The sequence below is a fragment of the Filicampus tigris genome, chromosome 14, assembly GCF_054856515.1.
Source record: "Filicampus tigris isolate MCC_2025a chromosome 14, RoL_Ftig_1.0, whole genome shotgun sequence".
NCBI lineage: Eukaryota > Metazoa > Chordata > Actinopteri > Syngnathiformes > Syngnathidae > Filicampus > Filicampus tigris.
The window spans coordinates 11,237,013-11,259,511 of NC_141230.1; the positions used below are offsets into that span (position 1 = coordinate 11,237,013).

Genomic DNA, 22,499 nt, shown 5'->3' on the forward strand with positions numbered 1-22,499 from the left:
TCGAAACGCAAGACTTATCAAGGTGTACCATGGTGAGTTGAACTGAACTCTAAGCACTTCATGGAGACTTGGATGATCATGTCTCAGATGGGTTAAAAATACTCAATTGAGCAAGTCAATACCTCATCAGGGGAGCACATCACCATGATTAAACTTGAAAAAGCACACCGCCTTCAAGGTATGTCAAGGTTCCAGTTCATAAACACTCATCCAGCCAGTCCAAGATGCTCGGCTAATGTTGTCGTGTCTTCTGATGCATCCTGATGGAATATGAGTGCGTCACCATCAAAGAATGCAGCCACAATTGATTGGTAAGGCAGAATCAATCAGACGCATTGAGGATGAGCAGGAGGAATGAGAAATCATTTAGCGCTATTGGTACCTTGCGGCTCTAATGATTCCGACCCATCTTCATAGATCAGGCGGTTGTTTGAGCCCCACCTTGCCCATTACGGTATACAGAGTGCAATAAAACTTCCAAGCAATGCAAACATATCCCATTATTGGAACAAAATGGCAGGCCAGAGGAAGGGAGGGATGAAACATTATTAAATATCATAGAAACAATTTCATTGCCACATACATTCTTCGAAACAAAGTATTCACAGTTTTAAAACAAACCTCTCAGTCATTGCATCGAACCCAAAACATTCTTCGATCTCAGTCAGCATCGTTTCAACTCTGTGCTTCGGCACCAGTCGCTATTTACGCCGCAGTTACCGTGGAAACATCCATACAGCTGCTCGGAGCCATTAGTAAGTAGGGAGGAGGTCAAACATCAAAGGGAGGGACGGTGGGGGGAAACGGGTCTGTCAGTTGGGGTCAAGTGCAGATTCTGTACAAACATGGAGGTCCTTTTCCACCTTTCCAAAACGTTCCTCAGATGTATATTTCAACTAAGAGTACGTGGAATGAGACCAGGGGTGGTATTCTAGGACTATCGTAGTCGTTGACGCTTTGGCACTGACAGAAGAAGCAATGACATACTGTATTTCTAGCTGTTTTGTCAGATCTCTTTTTCAACACAAAGCTAAGTGCAGTAGAGTGCATTCGCCCAGAGATTTCCTCAAAGGCCGGCGGCGAAAAGAAATGCACCTTTGGAGTTCATTGAGGTTAGCCTGATCCCTTGTTGGTATGCAGGGCTACTCAGAAAAACAATCCGGAACCTGGAGTGTGTTGAAAGGCGTTGGTTGACGTGTAAACTTGAAAAGTCGCTGGAAAGCTCATCGAGTATGATCAGCAGCACCTTGTTTGGGAGGATGGACCTTTGACCTTTTCCCTCTAACACCCAACCATGCCACCTTCTTTAAATAAATATGACTATACATGTCCCTGGATATCTGCTTTCCATGCGTTTCTTTAGAGTCACAAAGTGCTTGGTAGTTGGCAGGGTTGGGGGCATCCTTTGCAGCCATGCTCAGAGGCCGCTCAATCAGGTAGTCTCGATTCATCACGTCCTGGGTCATGGCGAATTCTTCCTGCTGGACCAGAACAGCGCGGGCGACAGGGGCGGAGACTGAGGCGGCGGACGGTGCTTCCAGCCCTTCCGCCCCTCACACTGCGCCTGCCGCCATCGCAGGAGCTCTCGCAGCGTGGTGCCCGCATCCCCGTTGGAAAGGCGTAGCCTCTGGAACGCCTGGGTTTGGACACAGGACCAGAGTAAGTCACATTCCGACCGACCAGACGATTACAGCGGAACCTCTAAAGCCGAACGGCTTGGGATTCAACCAGATATTTGTAGTAAAATATTTAATTCAGGCACAGTTTCCTAAACATAAGGTTTGACTTGGTTTTTATTGGGTAAAATATTTTTTTATGGCTCATTAATCAGACTTAATTTCCTGCAATTTTATACCGAATGGCTTTTGATTCATGCTTATCAGCAATTTTATATTTTCTGTCACCTTGAATCTACGTACAGTCTACAGGTTGATTATGCCTGTTTGGCCTGATATATTTTAGTTGGTATGACTAGAAAATGTTGATTTCCAAATGTATTTGGCTTTTTATTTTTATTTAGCTTTTTTGCGACCCCACAACAGAAGGAGCGAAAGAGTACAAATAAGATGATCTGGCTCAGGGGTGTCCAAGTCCGGTCCTCGAGAGTTTTAGATGTCTCTTTTCTCCAACGCACCCGATTCAAATGATTAGGATTGTTATCAGCCATCTACAAAGCTTGCTGATTGAAATGATCATTTGTATCAGGTGTGCTGGAGGAGACAGACATCTAAAAGAGGCTGCATTGGGGCTCACTAGGATCGGACTTGGGTACCCCTGACTTGGCTGATGAGTAAAATCTGGCTATGCAAATTTGAAAATACAATACAATAAAAAAAAAAAATCCTATACACAGCCTCTTAGAACTGGCAAAAAACTACAATTGTTGCCAGGTAAACTTCTTTCTAAAGTTGTATGACTTTTAAGAATGTTAAAATGTGACCTACATTGAAAAAACGAGTTTAACCCTGGAACAGATTTTTTCAATTTCCAATATTTACTGTTTGAAAACGTAGCGTACCTGAACATATTTTGCATGAATTTAGAGGTTCCACTGTAATTATTTTCCGGTCAGAGGTGAAATGATGCTTTGGAGCTTGGGAGTAAAGTGCAGTGTGGATGACAAGCAGATGGGGGTTGTGCGCAAGGAGATAAAATCAAATAAATGGAGCAAAAAGATTGAGCATGTGTCATACACTAATCAGGCAGCCATTAGAGACCGTTCGCCTAGAGTACGGGAAAATTAGGACATGGCTATCACTTGTATTGGAAAGAAGATGGAGATGAATCCACTACTGGCGTGCCACCATCCCTCCCGAGATGATCGACGTCAGCCTGTAGCAGCAAGGGAAATTCCTCCTCTGACTGACAGCTATGGTAGCGATTCATTTACATCTACTGGATGCATCGCCTCAAAAGGGGATCATGTGTATTACAGTCGGGGTCGCTCAGCGGGGACGATCTTTAGTGTCCCACCATAATGCGTACATAAATGCACGCACGCACAGAGCACATCAGTCATCTGTGACTGAATATGCAGGTAAATCAATCAGTGATGGGAAATTCCAATCTGCCTCAGTCAGTAATTCCAGAAACAGGACTGAGCATGGCTGATCCATACCAGAATACAACATGGAGGTTATATTTTATATGTACATGACACCACATTACAAGCAGTGAGTCACTAGCCTAGGATAACATAATTGACTTCCGTGAAAATTCCGTTTACTTGCACAATATAATATAGGAGCTGAGACTGAAATTCAGCCTAGAAACTGATACATTTAACAATTCTATTATAGTTTTTGGCTTTTGGTAGTAGTGTTGTAGAATTACATTGCATTTTGTGCAACAAAAAAAAAAAAATAAAAAAATAAATAAATATATATATATATATATATATATATATATATATATATATATATATATATATATACACACACACACACAAACAAAAGATATTGCTTATGCGTATCGGTTTTCAGAAGCAGGAATTTATGGGTTAACGTATCAAAAGACCAGTTATCGTGCATCCCTATAGTTCTTACTGTACCCACTGAGCATGTTCAATGGAATAAAGTTATTAACCCAAAGTTTTGCAAATACTACATTTTAAATCTGTATTCAACATAACATGACACCACGAAACTACGATATTTGTGCTCATGGTTAGCAGACGGTCAAAATCTAATACTGGCTTATGCCTATTCTATACAATTGTTATTCAGCTTTGGTGGTGCTTTTAGGTCATTCATATTTTCCCCTTGAAGATATAAAGTAAGTGTAAACATGTAATTCTACAACCTTATATGCAATGTGATTTGTTTTACTGCAAGAGAGAGAGAGAGAGAGAGAGAGAGAGAGAGAGAGAGAGAGAGAGAGACTGATAAAGCCTGAAAGTTCTTGTCCCTCTTTAACCCGAAAAGTCGAGGTCATTCTGTGCGCAGTGTGGTCAAGTTCTTCCACTCCACATTAGGAAAACAAGGACTTTGTGGACTTTCTGCAACAGAGGGATTCTCCTGTTTAAACAGAGGAGGGCTATCAAACACAGCTGCCATGAAGGTCACCATAAGCTAATGATGAAGGCCCCATCATGAAATATATTCCATTAGATGAATGTTTCTTAGATAAGAGCCACTATCCGGCTATGACTATGACTGTCCTCACATATCGGTTAACTTTGTTTGAGGAGTCACGCACAAATTCGGGTCACACATATCTTCCACTAATTTCTGAACAATAACCAAGAAGCTAAACACAAATGCCTGATTGAAAACATAGGTACAAATGGAGGATGTAGACAAGCAGGAGTCTCACTTGTTCTGGAATCAGATGATAACAATAAGAAGGGATCTGTTTCCAGAAGAGTTTTACTGGGAAAAAAAAAGCATAGATGCCAAAATATTTGCCCCCCAAAAGAGTAAAAAAAAAAAAAACTGGGATGATTGATGATCTTTGGCTAACAACTTCCACAGAAAAATGGTTCAAACACCGAAGATGGGATTCCCATCAGCACTTTCATGAACTCACAATGGATTCGATGGAAGCATAGTTAGAGAATGAATTTCCGGATGGACTCACCACATCCCTACATGTGTACTGCGGCTTCCAGTAAGCCCCCAGTCCCTGCCCCCCCTCCCAACACCCTCGTCGATTAGAGGGCGGCCCCAGCTCCAAATGGAGAAAAATTGAGATGGCCCCTCTGGAAGATAAAGGATAAAATGATAGTCTTGTGATCATTGAATAAACATATGAGGACATATTGACAAAATGATCGTAGAGCTAGAACGTGCTCATCAAGAACTTTAATAGGACGTGTGGCGCGATGGGGTTTGTGGCACATTGATTTTTGATTTTGTTACTGGTGAATTTTGAACTTAAGCCCTCCACCAGGCGGTCAAGGTTAATTACCGCAAAAAGTGAGCAGCTGGGAGGCTGTCTTCCTCCTGTATGGCCACCGAGGTTGGGGGCAATCTGATAAAAATATCTGTTTCTGTTGTGGAAGATATTCATGTGGTCAACATTAAGCAATACTTGGGACAATATTTAACACTTGCTAAATACAGTAAATTAACAACAACCAACATGATTTGTTTTGGTGACTTGATGTCATTCATATGAGTGTAAACAAACTCTATAGCTTCATATTTTAATTATTCAGACTCTTTATATATATTGAGTCTATGTACCACTCTGTGGCAGTTCCCAGGTTTCAAATAGTTCCAATGTGCGCTCTGCTACGTTATCGGTATGCTATCAACCCCACATAATGAAGTTGTGTGTGTCTGTGTGGGTGCGTGCGTGTGTATGCGTGCGACTCTGCGTGCTCAATGCGATAAATTCAATCCTGCAACCAAACACCTGAATGCGGAGGCAGCGAAAGCTTGCACGTCACGGGTGGCATATGTTGCCCCAGGCAGGCCCCTTTCCTCAAAATGTAAACAAAAACAAAAACAGATGGAACACAAGCCTTAATGTATTCTAACTGCAATAGCGCTCATGCTTGTTGTTTGTAAATACAGTATAATGTAGTTACGTATTACTCCACCAAATTGAATGTGTCCATATTGTGTTTTTTTTAAAAACTCCATTTGCACTTAACAAGTTAAGTTTCAACCTCTTTTAAACACTTAAACCCGAATGCGCTAAAACAATCTGGTAAAGTGTTTTTGTGGCGAAAAAACAATATAGTGCTTCACTTCAAGATTTGCTTCTAAATTCTCATGAGTAGCCTTAATAAGGTGGGTGGTCAAAGCCGGAGGCAATAACCATCTCTTGTAAAAGGTATTAAATTAAAACACTTTAATCATTTGCTGTAATAAGGATGACTGCACTTTTATTACAAACACATACTTCGAGTCTGTGTGTGTGTGTTTGTGTGTGTGTGCGCGCGCACATGTGTGTTACCTGTGTATGGTGGCTATCCATGTGTCTGTGCAGAGAGGATGTGGACATGTTTGACTTAACGTGGCTCTCGTCCTCCAGTGAACCTGAACACACAATTAAATGAGGCGTCCTAAAATAAGACATCATTATTATTAACAGCCGTAATTAGTGCATCATGACGAGTGAATTAATGATTTCATTTATTAACACTACATCTTTGAAAACCATCAATTTGGGCTATGTACGCAGCGGCAGGCAGTCACCGTACGATGAAAGGAAGCAACGGTTTGAAAGACCGCCTACCGTTGGAGATCTGGTTGCCGTTCTCAATGGGGGCGTGGCTTGATGACTGAACAGAATGATTGTTGGCGTTCTTGTCCTGTAGCTGCAGCGATGGCGAGGATGGGGCGGAGCCACACTCTTCCCGGCCAGGTAAATTGATGTTGGAGTTGAAACCTGGGAAGAACACACTGACGCGTAAAGGTCCCGATTTGCTTTTGTGGAGTTAAGCACATTCATTAACTCTGCCAACTCTTGCAGTATACAGCAGGATCACACGAAAATAGTAAAGGCTCATCTACTTTCTGGTAAACGGTGAAAACCACATTGTATTGTACAAGTATGCTATTTTGACGTCCTGGCAAGTAGACAAACGTTAGAAAGGAGATTGGAAATGGATCACAGCGGCACAGTGGAGAATGTGAGGTATAACACCGCAGCGTCCAGAGTGAAGGAGCAACAAGACGGTAGGCTAACATTAGCAAGAGTGTTTATCTGTCATTTCTGGTTGTGTGTCCTAAAGTGTTCCAATGATGCTGCGATGGTGAGTCTGCTCGACAACAGTGGTTTACGTCACCCATATGGTATTGAACGCTGGCTGAACACAAGTACTCGAAATAGCATCTTGTTGTTCCAGTGGAAAAGTCACATTAGTGTAGGGTTGCAAAAAGGGCTTAAGAGGTTGCTTAATTGTTTACGTTGAACTTTACAATGAATGAATGCATCAGACTAGGCAGCACGGTGGATCTAGTAGCTCCAATGTGTGTTTCACAGTTTTGAGTTTTGGGGTTTAACCCTTGTATGGTGTCCCACAGATCCGCATTCAGGTTTTATTAAATTATTCATTCTTCATCTCCTCGTGGCGATAAGACACTGTTATTGGATTGTTATGTTTTTTTGCATTTGATTTTTAAAATAAGATAAGCGACTTCATATGGCACAGACCGAGTGTGAGTGTGAAGCCGTCAACTGCCATCCCATTCTGGGAATGAGTTTCCCCGGCCTCCGCCTCCCGTTCATCCATCTATCCACCTCTCCATCCATCCATCCTGGCCATGGTTACAGCTAAATATAAACACGCCACCCTCAACTTGTATTCCAAGTGGGCCGCCACATGTGAGTGGGCGACACAGGTAGAGCAAGCGAGGCGCCCGTGTAAGTGAGAAGAGATGAGTCATGTCAGAATAACAACGATACGACAATGACGAAGAGCTGGCGTTGCGCTCAATTCCTGGCATGGAATGCTGCCGCCGTGGCGAGGGGGTGGGGGTGGAGACAGGGGAGAGTCTTATGACAGTGATTTCCTGCAGCCTGCCAAGACCACCTGCCCTCTCCCGCTGGCATTCCGGTAGTCTGCTCATTCCCCGAGGATGAGGGAGGCAGCTGCTCCTCACAGGGATGTCTAGGATAGCGACTGTAACCTCTGGCCCCGCCCCCAGCATCAGGTATCACACTGAGCCGCTTAACGGCCGAGAGGGAACGGAAGTGGAGCATCCTGTTAAGCCCGTTGGCATCCCGCCGCTCTCAGATCTAAGTGGGCCGCTTTGCTTGGGCTACTCAAAATAACAGCAAGGTTGTGATCCCCACCGCCCGCCCCCTGAAGTGCCAGCTTCCCCCGTCACAAACACAGTTTCCATCACGCCAGCCCCGTGCCTGCGTCGGAGCGCGTGCTCACCCGTGAAATAAGCCAGGAACGTCACGTCAGGCGAATGTATCAGCGAGCGTTCCCATTCCGCCTCTTATAAGGCCTTCAGCGCCTTGCCCCCGGAAGTCGGTATGGCAACGTGACAGTGGTGACCCTCGGGTAAACAAATACGCAAAGCCTGTGACGGCAACGGCGTCACGCGCTTTCGGTTGAATGCGATTTCTAGAACCTCTTTGATAACTGTCGAGGGTCTCCCGGAGCGCCACTTTTGGCCCGTCACACTGGCTTCTGTAGAACATGAGTGAGCTGTTAAATATTTGATAGGCATCCTCATCATTCCGCTGCTCATGTATTATTAACCCCGCCACAACCAATACTCCTCCAGGAAACAGACACTCAGATGAAAACGGCATGAGAGGACAGTTTCTCCCTTGTGTGGACTGTTCTCTAAAGCTGTGAGAATTCAACTTGATTCAAACCCCATCCCAGGATGTTCGACATTCGACAAATATCGAGTCTGGGCGGAGTGTCGTAAATACCGATAATCTGACCAAGTTTGAACATTTGCCATCCCTTGCAAAGGCAGCCAAGGAGCAATTCTCGAACCATGAGGGGTTATCCTGTGGTGTGTGGTGCTTTAAGGGTGATTATTTCCTTCCCATTCTGCTCTGACAATGGTCAGACCGACAATTGTGAATGGTAAAACTGTTCAATATTTATGATGTCAAATCCTTATGTATGTGGTCAACGCAGAGTTTGAGAAATTAGTAGGAGTGTGCATCTCTCCAATAAAAGACAATTCAATGCGTACCTCAATACATAGGGTGCGATAAGATTCAAGGACAGTACTTTTTTTTTTCAAGTGTGACAATTACATTCTGTTGGTCTGTATTTGATGCACTTACATCTTTTAAATTAAAATGATCTTATGCGACAATAGCACTTTAGAGGAACAGATAAATCGTTGTTGGCTTTTATATTTTTGTCCATTTTCATTTTAAAACGTTGTTTGAATGGCCTCTTGGGCTTTAGTAATTACAGTCCGATTCTCCTCATTTTATGGACTTTTTATTGGACTGTTTTCTCCATCTAATTAGCTTTCACTATAGATCCCATCTTTGTTCACGTGAGCAGTGTTTCAGTAATAGCCTGTCTATGCCACTTTACATAAACATGACTTTCCAGGAACAACCCCGTCAAGTGCGTGTGCTTCCCAGGGAAAAAAAATACAAGCACTGAGTGAAGCGGCGGTAAGACAAAACGCCACCACAAGCCCAACTAGGTATGGACACAGTCACAAATCACTCAAATATGCACTACAGCAGCAGCAGGATGAAATGTGCCACAGCTGGCAGCATAGACATTAAGGTCAGCGATGGCTGTTACTCATTATGCGCGCTCGCTGCATCGATGCGGATCTTGTTTGTTTTCCCTATAGGAAGGGGTCACGATTTAGGGGGCGTGACAAATCCGTGAGGAACACATTGCGACAATGCTTATATGTGGGAAATATGTTTTGCCCCATTTTAGCATAAAGGTCAGCCTTTCCATCAGCATCCCCGGGTCTCCATGCTCTAAATTACTACTGGCATTATGTAACGCCGCTTGGCAAAATAATCCCGCTAGCTCATTATCTAACATACATCTGCAGTTGCCAAAGGACGCTGAAGCTTTATACTGGAACAAATGGCTCAAATGTGCCAATTGCCAATTGCTAGAACACCTCTCAATTCAAAAAAAAAAAGTGCATTTTCGAGAAATGAAACACCTGCAAACCGAAGACTATTACAAATCTATTGCCCCGGACTACAGTGTAGAATGTAATCACCCAGCACCCAATACATCAACTCCAGACTTGGATCATGAACTTGTTACGGTCAATCCAGCACAAAATGGACACGCGCCGAAGCAGGCTGAGTGGGACAAGGTGAAAGAGTACAATAAAGCAGAGGTTAACTTCCCATCACCCCCACACTACTGTACATCTGGCCCACGGGTTCACTGTGCGCAGAAAGTGGCAAACAATGAAAAATGATGCTAGGGGCTTTATGCTCTTGTTTTATGGGTTACAAGTACAGTGGAACCTCTGAAGTTGATCTATGTCCAAATTAGCATTGTCTCTATGGGGCTGGGGCCTGGGGGGCTCCTCCTGTCATATCTCAAGACTGCGTGCTTGGGCCTTAATTATTGCTAAAAAAAACTGCTGCGAAGTCTTACAAAACCATTGTTGCATTGCATCAACATATTTTTTTTTACGTTTTACAGTGGTCAATTTCTGTCTACACTACAACAGAATGTTGAAAAATGAGATTTGTAACGAGCATCTGCGATATAAATCAGTGTGTCTTCATCATTAATGATTAATGTTGTGATTTTTCCCCACGTGTGTGACAATTAAGAATGCTAAAATAACACATGAAACATTGCGTGTGGCGTTAATTGAGGTTTTATGAGGGCGACGTTTATTAATGGGGCTCACGCAGCAGGTGGTGCAAATCCCTTATTGGAATCACTGCTGGGTGTTTTTCTTCCAACAAATGAATCGCCTTTTTGGGGGCCTCAAAATGCAGTGTCCCGGTGAAAATATATTTTTGGGGTCTTAAATATAACTCTCTAAAACTCACTCTTTAGTGCACCCTGGAAACAGGGCAGCCATATCCATGATAACAGGATCCAGCAATTGAACAGGTAGTATGCCATTTTGGTTTGCAGTGGCCATTTTTGGTGAAATTCCAGGGCTCGTATTATGACTAATTACTATAGGGAATTCAGCCAAATTGGAAGGAAGTAGTCTAGACAGACAGGAGACATTAAAAAGTTTTTTGTTGCCACAGGATCTGTCGGCGGAGCATGGCATCAAAGTTGAATGCTCATTATGAGGGTTCTCCGTGTAAAATGAGGTCTTTGCAGCTTTAATTTACATTGATATGAGGCAATGGGAATACCAATTTTATGTCAGAGGTTCCACTGTATCTTAAAAACTTGTGTGTTGGACTGACGAACCTCCGTCTCGCATCTTGCGTCCCGTTGAGGACTTTCTCAGCAGGCTGCGTCCGGTGCTGAACAAGGTGTTGAGCTCATCCAGGGGACTGGTAAGGGGTCTTCCACTGGCCGGGTTGAACAACAAGGGCGAGGAGGAGCAGGAATGAGCTCTTCGAGGTTCCGGGCGGGACATCTTCCCCGGGGAGTAAGGGGGCGGCTTGCCCAGCGGCTCCACACTTGGCCTCTGTGACGTTAGGGCCTTGGAGGAGTCTGACTGGGTCCCGGTGACAGAAGCGGTCCGAGTCAGCGCAAGGAAGCTGGCTTCAGGTGGAAAGGGGAAGTGTGAAGGTGGTCTGTATGGAGGAGGTGGGCCACTTGTGGTAGAAAGAGGAAGTGGCGGGGTTAGTGGAGGGGTGGCCTTCTTCTCCGGCATGAGAACGGTGAGACTCGGGGAGGAGTCGGCCCTTTGGCGCACATATTGAGGTGACAGCGGGCTGTCTGGACCCGCATTGTAGTTGAGATTGGTCTCAAACACTGGCAGCTTCTTGACCTCTAAAGGAGTGAGGGGTGACTCATCTGAAGCAGGGGAGCAGGTGACGGGGGACGGCGGGAACACCAGGAGAGGTGGTCGATGCGGGAGCAAGTTGGGGAAAGGGGCTGGAATGTCACAGCTGCCATCTTTGCCATGCTGACCCCGGGGTGCGCCACTGACCACAGTGTTTTGTGGGTGAGCAATATCCAAAGCTGCCGTCACCCGCTTACTCTCCTCACTCTGGGGGCGAGACGTGCTGGATGTGACCGTGCCCAAGCTGAGAAAATCCAACTTGGTTGGTTTGATTGCTGTGGCGGGTGGAGGCACGGCCTCATCAGGAGGGAAGAAGGTCATTTCCTCATAGACGGCCTCTGACTCCGCTTCTTCTGGGCTGTTGGGTGGCTCCTGGAGGCTCCGAGCACGGGGCTGAGAGCCAAGCATCTCAATGTAGATGTCCTCCTCGTCCTGGCCGCGGTAAAGACTCAGCGCTAAGCCCTGCGGAGCATCCAGAGAGGCCGCTTTCTGCATCGTGCCGCCTGTCTTGACATCAGCGGGGCGCAACTGATGGAGGAGGGTCGCCACAGCATTGATCTCCTCGTATGAGCCCGTCAGCTTGGTGTTGGGACTGCGCTTGGGTTTGGGAGGGGGCACCTTCCTCATGGTCGTGTAGTCATCGCTGTGGGGGCGGGGCTTGGACCCTGAGGAAGCATTGCGAAAGTTCAAATAATGGTCACCGGAATTCTGAGCAACTATCTGTGGATCACTTGTTCTTTGCATTTTCAATAGACAATCAAAAATCAAAACACAAAAAAATCCCAGATTTTTCTTGCATACATTTTAGACTCAGAACAATCCAAAACAAAAAAAAAAACAATACAGGACTGAGTTTTTAAAAAAAATATATTTTATTTTATCAATCAGATTTACATGACCCAGAAGTTTGGTAACTAGCATTAATAAAGTTAGCTTTTAACCACCACAATCAGTCAAGACCATGGGCCTGATCTATCAATGAACCACTGACTCACACAGAACACCGTGTGAATTAGTAGACATGGGCCAAACAGCACGTTTTTTTCTTTTTAGTTGAAAATGGCTTACTTGCTCGACTTGACTTAAATCACATTGTGGCTAAAGGAAGCATTGGGGTCGGTTACAAATCATTACCAAACTTCTGGGTCATAGAAATATGACCAATTAAATATTAAAATCCAACTCAGCACTGTGGCCCATTTTTAAATTTCGTGTTTTCGATCTGAGCTTTACATTGAAATACGAATTGCGTTAAGAATAAATAGAAAATATATCGTCACTTTTCCATGTTTTCAGTTTTCTGAAAATGAAAAGAATAAATGATACACCAGCAACCATTTGTCATGTCTTCTAAAAACAAGTGCATGTACCTGCAGGGTCTGTCGGGGACAGCTGGGATTTGGGGGGACTCCCAGCTGGCGAAGCGTAGCCTTCTGGAGTGGGGCTTTCTTTGACCGCCATCACCAAGCCGGCACTAACCACCTCGTACGATGCACTCAGGCGCGTGTTGGGGTCCCTTTTTGGTTTTGGGGGAGGTTGCTTACGAGGCGAGGATGCAGCACAACTGCTGGTACTGTCCACGTTGTTGTGAGCGACTTGCTGCAGCACTGTTTTGACGGCTGGGCCGGTTGCGGAGTGTGTCGTATTCTCCGTAGCCAGGGGGAGGGGCACCGAGCTGGATCGAAAGTGGCGAATGACTCGGCTTCCCCCATTACCAGCGCCCTCGTGGACTTTTCCAACTTTTTCCATAATCCTACACATCATACGAATAGTTAGATCACTATAAGATTGTAGATGAATTGTTCTCTCCATCCATCTATCCATTCATGGCCATAAGCACCCGATAAAGCTGTTTTTTACAGATGAATGAATGTTTGATACGACAAAAATACCATAAATAATCCAACGATTTTTTGCATCATCATAAACCGAGAAAAAATGCAAAGTAAAACTAAATAAATTTCATTCCTTCCTCAAGTGGCAGACCAAAATTAAATCAATAGAGCAGTTTTCGACAAATGTTGCGACTTTCATGTTTTCTTGAGGCATCAGTGCTAAAGCCTTTTATTTGAGCGCAGCATTGCACTCACACATCAACTGTCACGCCACAAATATGAGCTAAGGAGGCCAATTGGAGGATAAAGAGACAAGAGCTTAGGTTTTAGATTTAATCTCCCTACAGTAATTTGATCATATCCAGTTTGATATTTCCTACACTAATCTCAGTGAACCATCTGTCCGTCCTGTGATTGCATGCAGGGGGGGCATCTGTGTTAGGGAGGGGATGTGGGAGACTATGTGCGTAAGTGATCAGGGAAGGAATTTTAAATATCTGTGGAGAAATTAAGTTGGTTTCATTGAATTTAAGCATGTGTAGCATTGCTGCCTCAATAAAATCCTTGTCATGAAACCTTTCGTAGTTATCCCATTTACCCACTCTCCAAAGAGTGCGTGTGTTTGTGTGCGTGCGTGTGTGCGTGCGCGCGTGTGCACGCCAGACAGCAGATGTTACATGCACAAGGACACTTCAAAGTCAGTGGGATCTTGTTCAACAATAAATTATTATCAAAAACATTGCACAAATGTTGCTGATACAGTCCTTGTATCAGACCTGGTGAGATTGTGCAAGTGTACCTAATGTTGTGGCTTTTACGTATAAGTGTATATTTGTAAACGTATCCTCAATTAGCCTTCAGAAAAGCCTTTAGAGTTTGGATTGTTTGTACAAAGAGCAACCTGGTATTCATAGGTATTAAATACTGTGCTGTACATAAACGCAGTTGGCGAGTTGTGATAACCTGTAGCAGTATAAGTATTTTTCAAAGTCATAATACATCAGTTATTAATATGTCTTTTTTTTTTAATTAAAACTTTTACTAATATGTTTTATTTGATTATTTACAATACATTGATGAACCAATTATTTCACGAGAAATTGATCTAAAACAAATTCTCATTGACCAATTTTTAAGATGAACAAATACAACAGAATTGTTGATTATGTGGGCCGCAATAAAGAACGGAGTGGCCAATAATACTTGTGGATGGAGGAATGGAAGGACTAACAGACGGGCAGATAGATACAGAACATAGATGTTATCAATCGATTGATTACATTGCGTCACTGAGTTTACAACTCACCTTTTAACCGGTTGCTCCTCCTCCCTGCCAACCGGATCGGGCCGTTCCCCGAGCGGCGGGCTGCTGCCAAGGGTGGGGGCGAGGATGAGGCCGTTGTTGCCGTGGCAGCGCAGCCGGTCGCTCTCCCGCGCAATGTCAGACGCGTTCTGTATGACTAGGCGGTCGTAGGTGCGCAGCCCCATGTCCTCGGCCCCCTGCAGGAAGCGCTGCACGCTGCCCTCATCCTTGTGCCGCGACGACAGTCGGCGCCGGAAACGGCGCCGGACCAGCCAGCCACGTACCACTGAAAGGAAGAATTTCACATATTTATATATTATATGTCATGGTGACATTGCAAACTACTGGCCTGGCATTCAAATGACAGCATGATCTGATTGCCCAATGACAAGAGGTCCTCAGGTTCCGACGGTCCTGAAATACAACTTTTAAAGGTAAAAACGCCAAGTGGAACAAGAAGGCATGCACCATTACTGTTTTTCCATTTGATTGTTCTATAAGCATATATCGTAATGATGAATTTAGAAGGAATTAATGGACAAGGCCCAAAAACTGCCCTTCAGCCTTGTCAGGGAAATAGTATTGACAATGTAATTCCTTCTGCCCAGTTGTAGTAGAAGTTGTATTCAAATGAAATTCCAATACATTGAACTTGTATTTTAGTATTTAATGTAACAAAATGAAGAATAACAATTATGGTTGAGTAAAAATATCAGCGGTGGGTCGTACGGTCATCTCTTGTGAGAGCAGGAAGTCAAGTGAACCCCAACCTTGATGGGAGAAAATGGGTTATAAATTATTGCCAGCCCCTCCTTCCGGGAAGAGGTGTCTATCCTAAAGAGTACGTGGCCTATTAAGATTTCATTGTCATCATTGTTATCAAAGCAGCTAATGTGGGTGTGTGTGTATGTAGTGAAAGCTGCAGCATAAGAATATATCTTATAACTCTACTGTGGCATTAATGCAGGTTAGTTATAAACTACGACGTATTCCGCACATAAGAATGTTAGCATGACATGTTAGCATTACCAACATTGTGCAAGCTCCAAAGTTAAACATATCTGACACTGGAATATATTGTATTGGTGTTGCATAGCGATTGGCTGGCTACCAGTCCAGGATGTACTGAGCCTCTTGTCTAAAGTTAACCGGGAAATATTTCAGCTCACCCACGTCTTGAAAAGAGGAAAAGCGAGAGCCGCCGTCAAACTTGCACAGGGCTTAACACGATGGCTCCCGCAGAAGCACTGTTTCGTAAACCGAGCACCCCCTGTCGGTTTTGACCCAGTCGTTGTTGTATAAAGGTACCCACGAGGAATACTGGAGTCATCAATAGTTCGTTCTTTACCTTTCTGGCAGGTGATGATCTTTTTATGCAGCTGATAGCAGCGGTCGTTGAGCTGGTCTGCCTGCCAGTATTTGAGAAACACTTTACTGCTGCCCACCTAGCGCATAAAAAAACACAAATGATGAGGTTAGAGAAGCAGTGATGCTAAAGAACGTACAGTGTAGCGACAGCAACCTGTGAGACGAAGGGAGCGCTGCGATGTATGACGGATGCGTGGTGTGGAGTGTTGACACAGCATTTAATTTAAAAAAGGGGACGGAAGGAGTCACCGTGGTGTTTGGGAGGACACAAGTGGGCGATGGGGTGAGTGACATCTTTCCAGCAGCTACTTGTAGAAAGGACGCCCAAAAAGCCAACATTGTGGAGGGGTGTGTGCGTGTGTGAGTGTGTGTGTGTGTGTGTGTGTGTGTGTGTGTGAGTGCGGCTGCAGCTGATGTGACCCATTGAGGTCAGTCACTCAGACACAACAGCAGTCTGGCAGACGGGACCAAGAGGAGGCAGGGTGGGTGGTTCCGAGGGCTTCTCTGTTCATGTGTATGTGCGTGTGTGTGTGTGAGCAACTACGAGGGAAGAATGATGATGAGGTGGGACAGCTGGAACGTGTTGACGAAGATTCCAAGGAATCTCTGACAAACAGGGAGGCGGGGGTCAGGGGATTAAGTCATTTGGCGAAATCTTTTGTGAGCGATGGGAAGACAGAAAAGGGCGCACACCTGCCATCCCTGCAGTTTGGTCTGCTGCAGCACACAGCGACACTTCTCCTCCGCCGACAATTTCCTCTTGTCGCCCAGCGTTGGCACAACGAGATCTTTGTATCTGAGCGTCATGAAGACAAATAAAACATCAGAGGAGAGAAAAAAGTGCGCAACTTGAAGGAGAGGTTTTCGGTGGAGAGAAACAATAGGTTCAAAGGTCAGAGGGGGTCAAAGACCAGCAAAACAGCATCTGTTCCTGTTAGGGTTGCCCGGGGCAACAGCTATGAATGGTCAGCTGGATGAGGACATTGGTCTGTTTTTTGTCTGGAATTGAGACATGTTTAGTTATACAAGTGGAGATGTCTCATTATAAAAATGTGTCATGGTTGTGAGGCCAGAATAATGTAAATTCTGAAAGACCTATTTGGAAAGTCTGCTCCACTCAACAGATTGTGAAGCAACACAGATTTGTTTTGAAGCAGCTCAAAGGAATGCAGACCGATAAATCAGTGAGTTTTCCAAAGGCCACATTACCAGTCCATCCACTCACCATCAAGATAAGGACCCGCTGAGTGCTAAGCCTCTTCACTCAGCGACCCATTCGCACCCATGTTGGGGTTACTAAAAAAATTAGGAGAACTTTGAAGGTTGTATACTGTTCTGGAATGCTGGTCTAATAGGCTTTGTTCATATTTAGAAACTCTTATTCCTGTAGTGGTGAGATTTTAGGATTCCATTGTCATACGAGTGTAAAATTCAGTTAATTTTGACTTCACATTAAGGCTTAACACTGCTCACTTTTCAGTGTACGTTACAGTCTTTTTTTCCACAAATGAATTGTCTTCTAGGGGGCCTCAACATGTCTGGAGAACTAGGAAAAACAATTCAAGCATGTGCATCCTGGTAAAAATGTATGTATACATGTAACACAGGTTTCACCAACTAACAAGAAATTTTAGTGGACATGCCTATCGTGACAGGACAGACCGCAAAGGACTCGTGAGCAAAACTTCCAATCCGATCCATCCAATTCATCCAATACACTTACTTGTACTTTATTCTTCTAATAGCACAGACTGATGCCTGTGCAGGCATTCAATATGAGATTTTCTTTCCTTGCTGATGCTACACTCTGCCATTTTATCGTCAGTAAAATTCAAATGTGTCCAGATTTGACTCCTTTTCCTTGTGTCACTAATTTTCTTAAGTATTCCTTATCAGTTCTTGTTGTCTCTTTTTGACTATGTTTACATGTAGTCAATAACCCTTTTAAAACCCGAATATTGGCAGTAATCGGGTTTTTAAAAGCCATGTAAATGTGCACAATAACCCGAATATGTGCGCATGCATATGTGGATCGGAATTACTCAAATGCACGGGACAATCTCCGCATGCTCAGCCGCAAGGAATCTTGGTCTTTGTAGTACAGGAACTGCTTGTAAGCACGGTGTTTGGAGAGCAACCCACCGGAAATACACGATTAGTGATAAATAAAATATGGCGAAAGCTAGAGTAAGTACGACAATGCATTTTTGGAGTGAGGAGGAAGAAAGAAATTAAGCAGATGAACAAGCGGGGATTTTGTAAATTGCGTCATGCCAGCCATGCGTCAATTTAAACGTGAGGTGTAACTCTGTCCGCTCAAGCCATGTGAATGGCATGAAATCGGAATTTTGACCTTAACCCGAATATTGACTGCACGTAAACGTAGTCTTTGTGGCCCCTTGCTGTCTGTTTGCTTCCTTTAATCGCCTGTACGTATATTGAGTGCGTAACAGCAGCAAAGCATATTGCAACGCGAGGTACAGTACCCGCTGCTCAGGTCTTCTCGATGACACTGACTTTTTACCCATTGGAATGCATTGGGAAACATACAAGGTCACCCCCAGTGCAGCTACGCTATAACAGCTTTTTGGGAACACTTTTTACAAGATTTTAGAGTGCGTGTGTGGGACTGGTTCTTAAGACAGGGGTTGGCTCAAAGTCTCTGTTCAAGTTCATCCCAAAGGTGTTAGATAGGGTTCAGTCATGTTCTTCAAAGCCAGACTCATCCAAGCATGCATTTTATAGCCTTTGGAAGAGAAATGGGTATTCCCACCAAGTTTGAAGCATACTTGTTCCGATGAAGAATTAAGACAGAAGTGGAATGAAATGGTCCAGCCCAACCCGTAATTGATTAATTCATTGATGAAAAGAATCATGTCGAAAACCTTTGTGCATATGTCAGCCATTTTCCATGCATCCAATTTTATAATCATAACACTGTGCTGGTTGTTGATGCAGAGATGATGATGTCACGCATACATCAAATGAGGCAAATATAACAAGCAGATGGCTGTGACTGTAAATCACTCGTGTTGTCAATTGCGAGCAAGCGTGGGTGCGCTTGATTTGCGCCTGAACTCTGGCTAACCCTCTTCCTGTATGGAAATACCAGTTCGGCAGACAGCGCCCGCGGTCCCCCAGAGGGCCAATAAAACACAAAAGAACTGTGTAAAGCCATGACCCCCTCGATGGGTATAAGAAAACCATAGATGGTTACTCCACTCGCTTACACGGCGTGAGGAACTTCATGGGGAATCAAAATAACGCCCCCAAAATAATACAATTTGGAATTCAACTAAAAACCTGTCTCAAAGGTACATTTAAACGTCACGCAGATCCCACCAAAGCCCAGTGAGCACCTAAATGAATAACTAAAACATGTTTGGCTTTTTCAAGGACTCAGACGGAATGTCCATTGCTCAGTTTTTGCAGCCTCCTAGTCTCATAAAAACCCTGTGGCACTGCGACTAAGCAAAACGCGTTCCATAATGCGTGTTTATCCGCCAGGCAGCAGCAACGAGGGCCCACTTGTCACTACCCACTCACGGTGTGATGGAGTTGTCTGAAGTGCTCCGTGAAGAAATGCAGACACACAAAAGAGGGGCCGGGATTTACACGAGCGACACAAAACACAGACAGTATTTGACCTCGCGCAACTGTCAGGAAATAAATCTGGCCACAAAACAGAGAGTATCATAAAAAGGCAAATAAAAGCAATGGTAAAATAGATTTCCTCATAAATCTCCAGTTGCCGGGACACTAATGCAATTCCCTTAATACAGCCTGTATGACTTTAGGGAACTGGCCTGCATGGTAGCAGTATGTGTGTGCGTGAGTGTAAGTGTGTGGTTCGATTTGTATTAACAAGAACAAAGCAAAAGTCAAGATTAACGGCTGATTTATTGCTCTGTTGTATGATTTGGTCAAGGGCCAGGAACTGATCTTAAACGGGGGGACAAATGGAAAAAGGGATTAAATCAGTAGTAGGGCAAAAAATAAGGACTAATGTCCCTTGGGAGCATGGAGAAGGTCCCTTGGTCAAGGCTGAGCCCGGGCATCAGTATGGCCTTAGACAAAATCACACAAAAGGTCAGAGTGTTTTCACACAGAACACCAGAAACACATAGCATAATCTCAAGATCAGTGATGGATGATAACCTTTATGTTAGTCACACTACATACAATTAATTCAACTGAATTGCTTTTCCAAGAAAAATGTTGTGTCTCCATTTGTCAATTTTTCAGAATTTCCATATTTACCCAATACAGAGAGTACAAGGCGTCCATTACGGCTAAGTCTTTTTTTTTTTTTTTTTTTTTTTTTTTAAATCAGGAAGAGGTCTCTATGAAGAGGCACTCTTGAAACTGCCTAATTTCTTTGGCATTGGCAAAATAAATGACCACTTTAAAGGCTTTTCCATTGACCAAGTAACCCCCTTGGAATTTCGGGGAAAATTCAGCTCCTCATGCCAGTTTCCTCAAGATTTGGCATGTGCAAGTGTGAGAAGACGTACAAAAAAAGTCTCATACACTTCTATATAAAGATACATGGAAAGTCTACCATTTTGGTGTGAAGCAGCTTTTTCTGGTGTCACTTTCGCCAGTTCCTGGAGGCCCTCAAGACAAACCTGTGTTACACAGTTTGTCCCATAAGACCCACAATTTAAGATGTGTACAGACAGCGAGATGGGTGGTGCTGAATTGCAGAAAACTACTTACATTGTTGAGTCTTCAGGAATGGTTAAACCTCCTAAAAGGCAAATCACTTGTCGTTGTTATTGTTATGAGGCCAAATAAATCACTATTTTGAAGCCTTTCCCAAACTTAAAAGGCTTCGTTGTACCCCCAGACATTTTAAAAATGAAGTCCCCGAAGCCAGGTTCACTGAACAACTTGAAAATTGGTAGGCATGCCTATGATGAGTAGAATGACAAAAACTCTCAAGAACCCATGCATGAAAAGAAACAAGCAGTCTTCCATTGTGGTTTGAATCAGCCATTTAAGCTATTTCCAAGGGTCCTTCAGGGGTGAAATTTTCCTCGAGTTTTTGTCTGATAAACCACAAATACAAAAAAAGATGGACGCTTTGAATTTTCTGCATGGCAACAAAGATGGATGACTCACCATAAACACTCCAACAACACAGCTCTACAATGTCCAAACTGGATTAAACATATCACTATTGACATTTACAGACAAAATACATCTATTCACGCTATTCAAAAGTAAATATTCAACAATATGCCCTATATAAAAAGCTAGCGTGTCATGTGATGAGAAAAAAATCCTATCATCTGCCAGCACCTCATAAAGCATTTTATACCACACACATAATACTGTATGAAAAACGCCTACCTACCTTTTTATTCTCCATTTAAGTCACTATAGAAAGTCTGACATCACTTCAGTAAAAAGCAAGATCAGGAGATGTGATGTTTACAGTGTGGGCTAGTGGAAACTTTTTGGTGTGAGGGGGTCATGTGATCAGCTTTGTCCTCTTTTATAATGTGGCAGGAATGTCCATGTTAATCCCTTCACTTTCTAAACCAGACAATAACAGGGGATGAGAGAGAGAGTGACAGAGGACTAGAGAACCAAAAAGAGGAAAAAGAAGCTTTAAGCCAAACAGCCTCCACTGGTTGTAAGAATGTGAAGAACAGGGAGAGATGTGGAGTAAAATGCCAAAGAGATGTGTCAGAGAATGATTCTCCCTGCTTTCTGGCAAAACTTTTGAAAAAACTATTTTGACACAGCAACTATGCTGAGGCAAAGTGGTGAGAGTATCAATGCAGTTAAGAAAAGAGGTGTACTAATGACGCAAAATTGAAGTGCCGGGACACGGAGACCTCACACACAACTCACTGACTGCTTAATACGCCCGTGTCACGCTGACATGAGAAATGTGATAGTGGCATTCATTAGCTGCAATGGACTCCCATCATCCTCCTAAAGTGAACCTATTTCAGGTCATAATGTGCTTCCAACAACAACAAGGAAGGTTGCAGTGACTTCTGGATACTAGTGCTTATCTGCCTGAGAGTCACCCTTAGAACAAATGACATCATCGACAGCATCAAACTTTTTGGTTCCTTACAAGGGATGATGCTTTCCGAAGAGCTCCTCATAATCCTGACGCCAATTAAAACACTGCATCTACCATGTGCACCTCGAAAAGCGCTGGGAAAGATTTAGCCAACATTTCAACCTAATTACTATGCCAAATTCAATGGAATTTAATTCAGTATTTATCCATCGTCGCTACCTGACTTGCACTGCTTCTACGAAAAACATGGCCGCAGACAGTGAAGAACTAGTTAACAAGAAAAACAGTGTTGCCAACATAACAATTCGGTATCTTTGTCAACTTCTCCTACCGCTCTCACGACTGATTTTTAAAAATGCCGACAAGCAACTTTGATTCCTGCAAAGAAGCCGTTGAAATTATTTTCGGTACGAGTTGAAAGGAATCATCTGTATCCAGATCATTTTTGAAGTAGATGTATAGCAGATGTATAGTCTAGTCTAAATTCAACAACAGGGTATGGCTGAGAAAAAAAAAGTCTCTGGGTGGCCTAGTACCAAATGGGCCGTTGGCGACCACTGGCAGTATAAGGCCTAGTGTAAGCGCAACTACGAAAT

The 22,499-nt window shown here is 43.7% G+C and overlaps 1 protein-coding gene across 5 annotated transcripts in view; it reads right to left on the bottom strand.

The window, feature by feature from the left end:
- Positions 1-527: 527 nt before the first annotated feature.
- myo16 (myosin XVI) overlaps positions 528-22,499 on the bottom strand; it is a 115,927-nt gene continuing 93,955 nt past the window's right edge. For 4 of the 5 annotated variants that reach the window (XM_086051565.1, XM_086051563.1, XM_086051564.1 and 1 more), the window contains 8 exons: positions 16,554-16,656; positions 15,841-15,937; positions 14,496-14,778; positions 12,725-13,107; positions 10,811-12,019; positions 6,187-6,339; positions 5,905-5,987; positions 528-1,636 (listed from right to left, as the gene is read on the bottom strand). In XM_086051565.1, the coding sequence (XP_085907691.1) occupies positions 1,463-1,636; positions 5,905-5,987; positions 6,187-6,339; positions 10,811-12,019; positions 12,725-13,107; positions 14,496-14,778; positions 15,841-15,937; positions 16,554-16,656 (2,485 nt within the window). In that variant the 3' untranslated portion in view covers positions 528-1,462. Of the gene's footprint in view, positions 1,637-4,578; positions 4,700-5,904; positions 5,988-6,186; positions 6,340-10,810; positions 12,020-12,724; positions 13,108-14,495; positions 14,779-15,840; positions 15,938-16,553; positions 16,657-22,499 lie in introns of all 5 variants that reach the window. The other variant, XR_015089553.1, reaches the window with a different exon arrangement.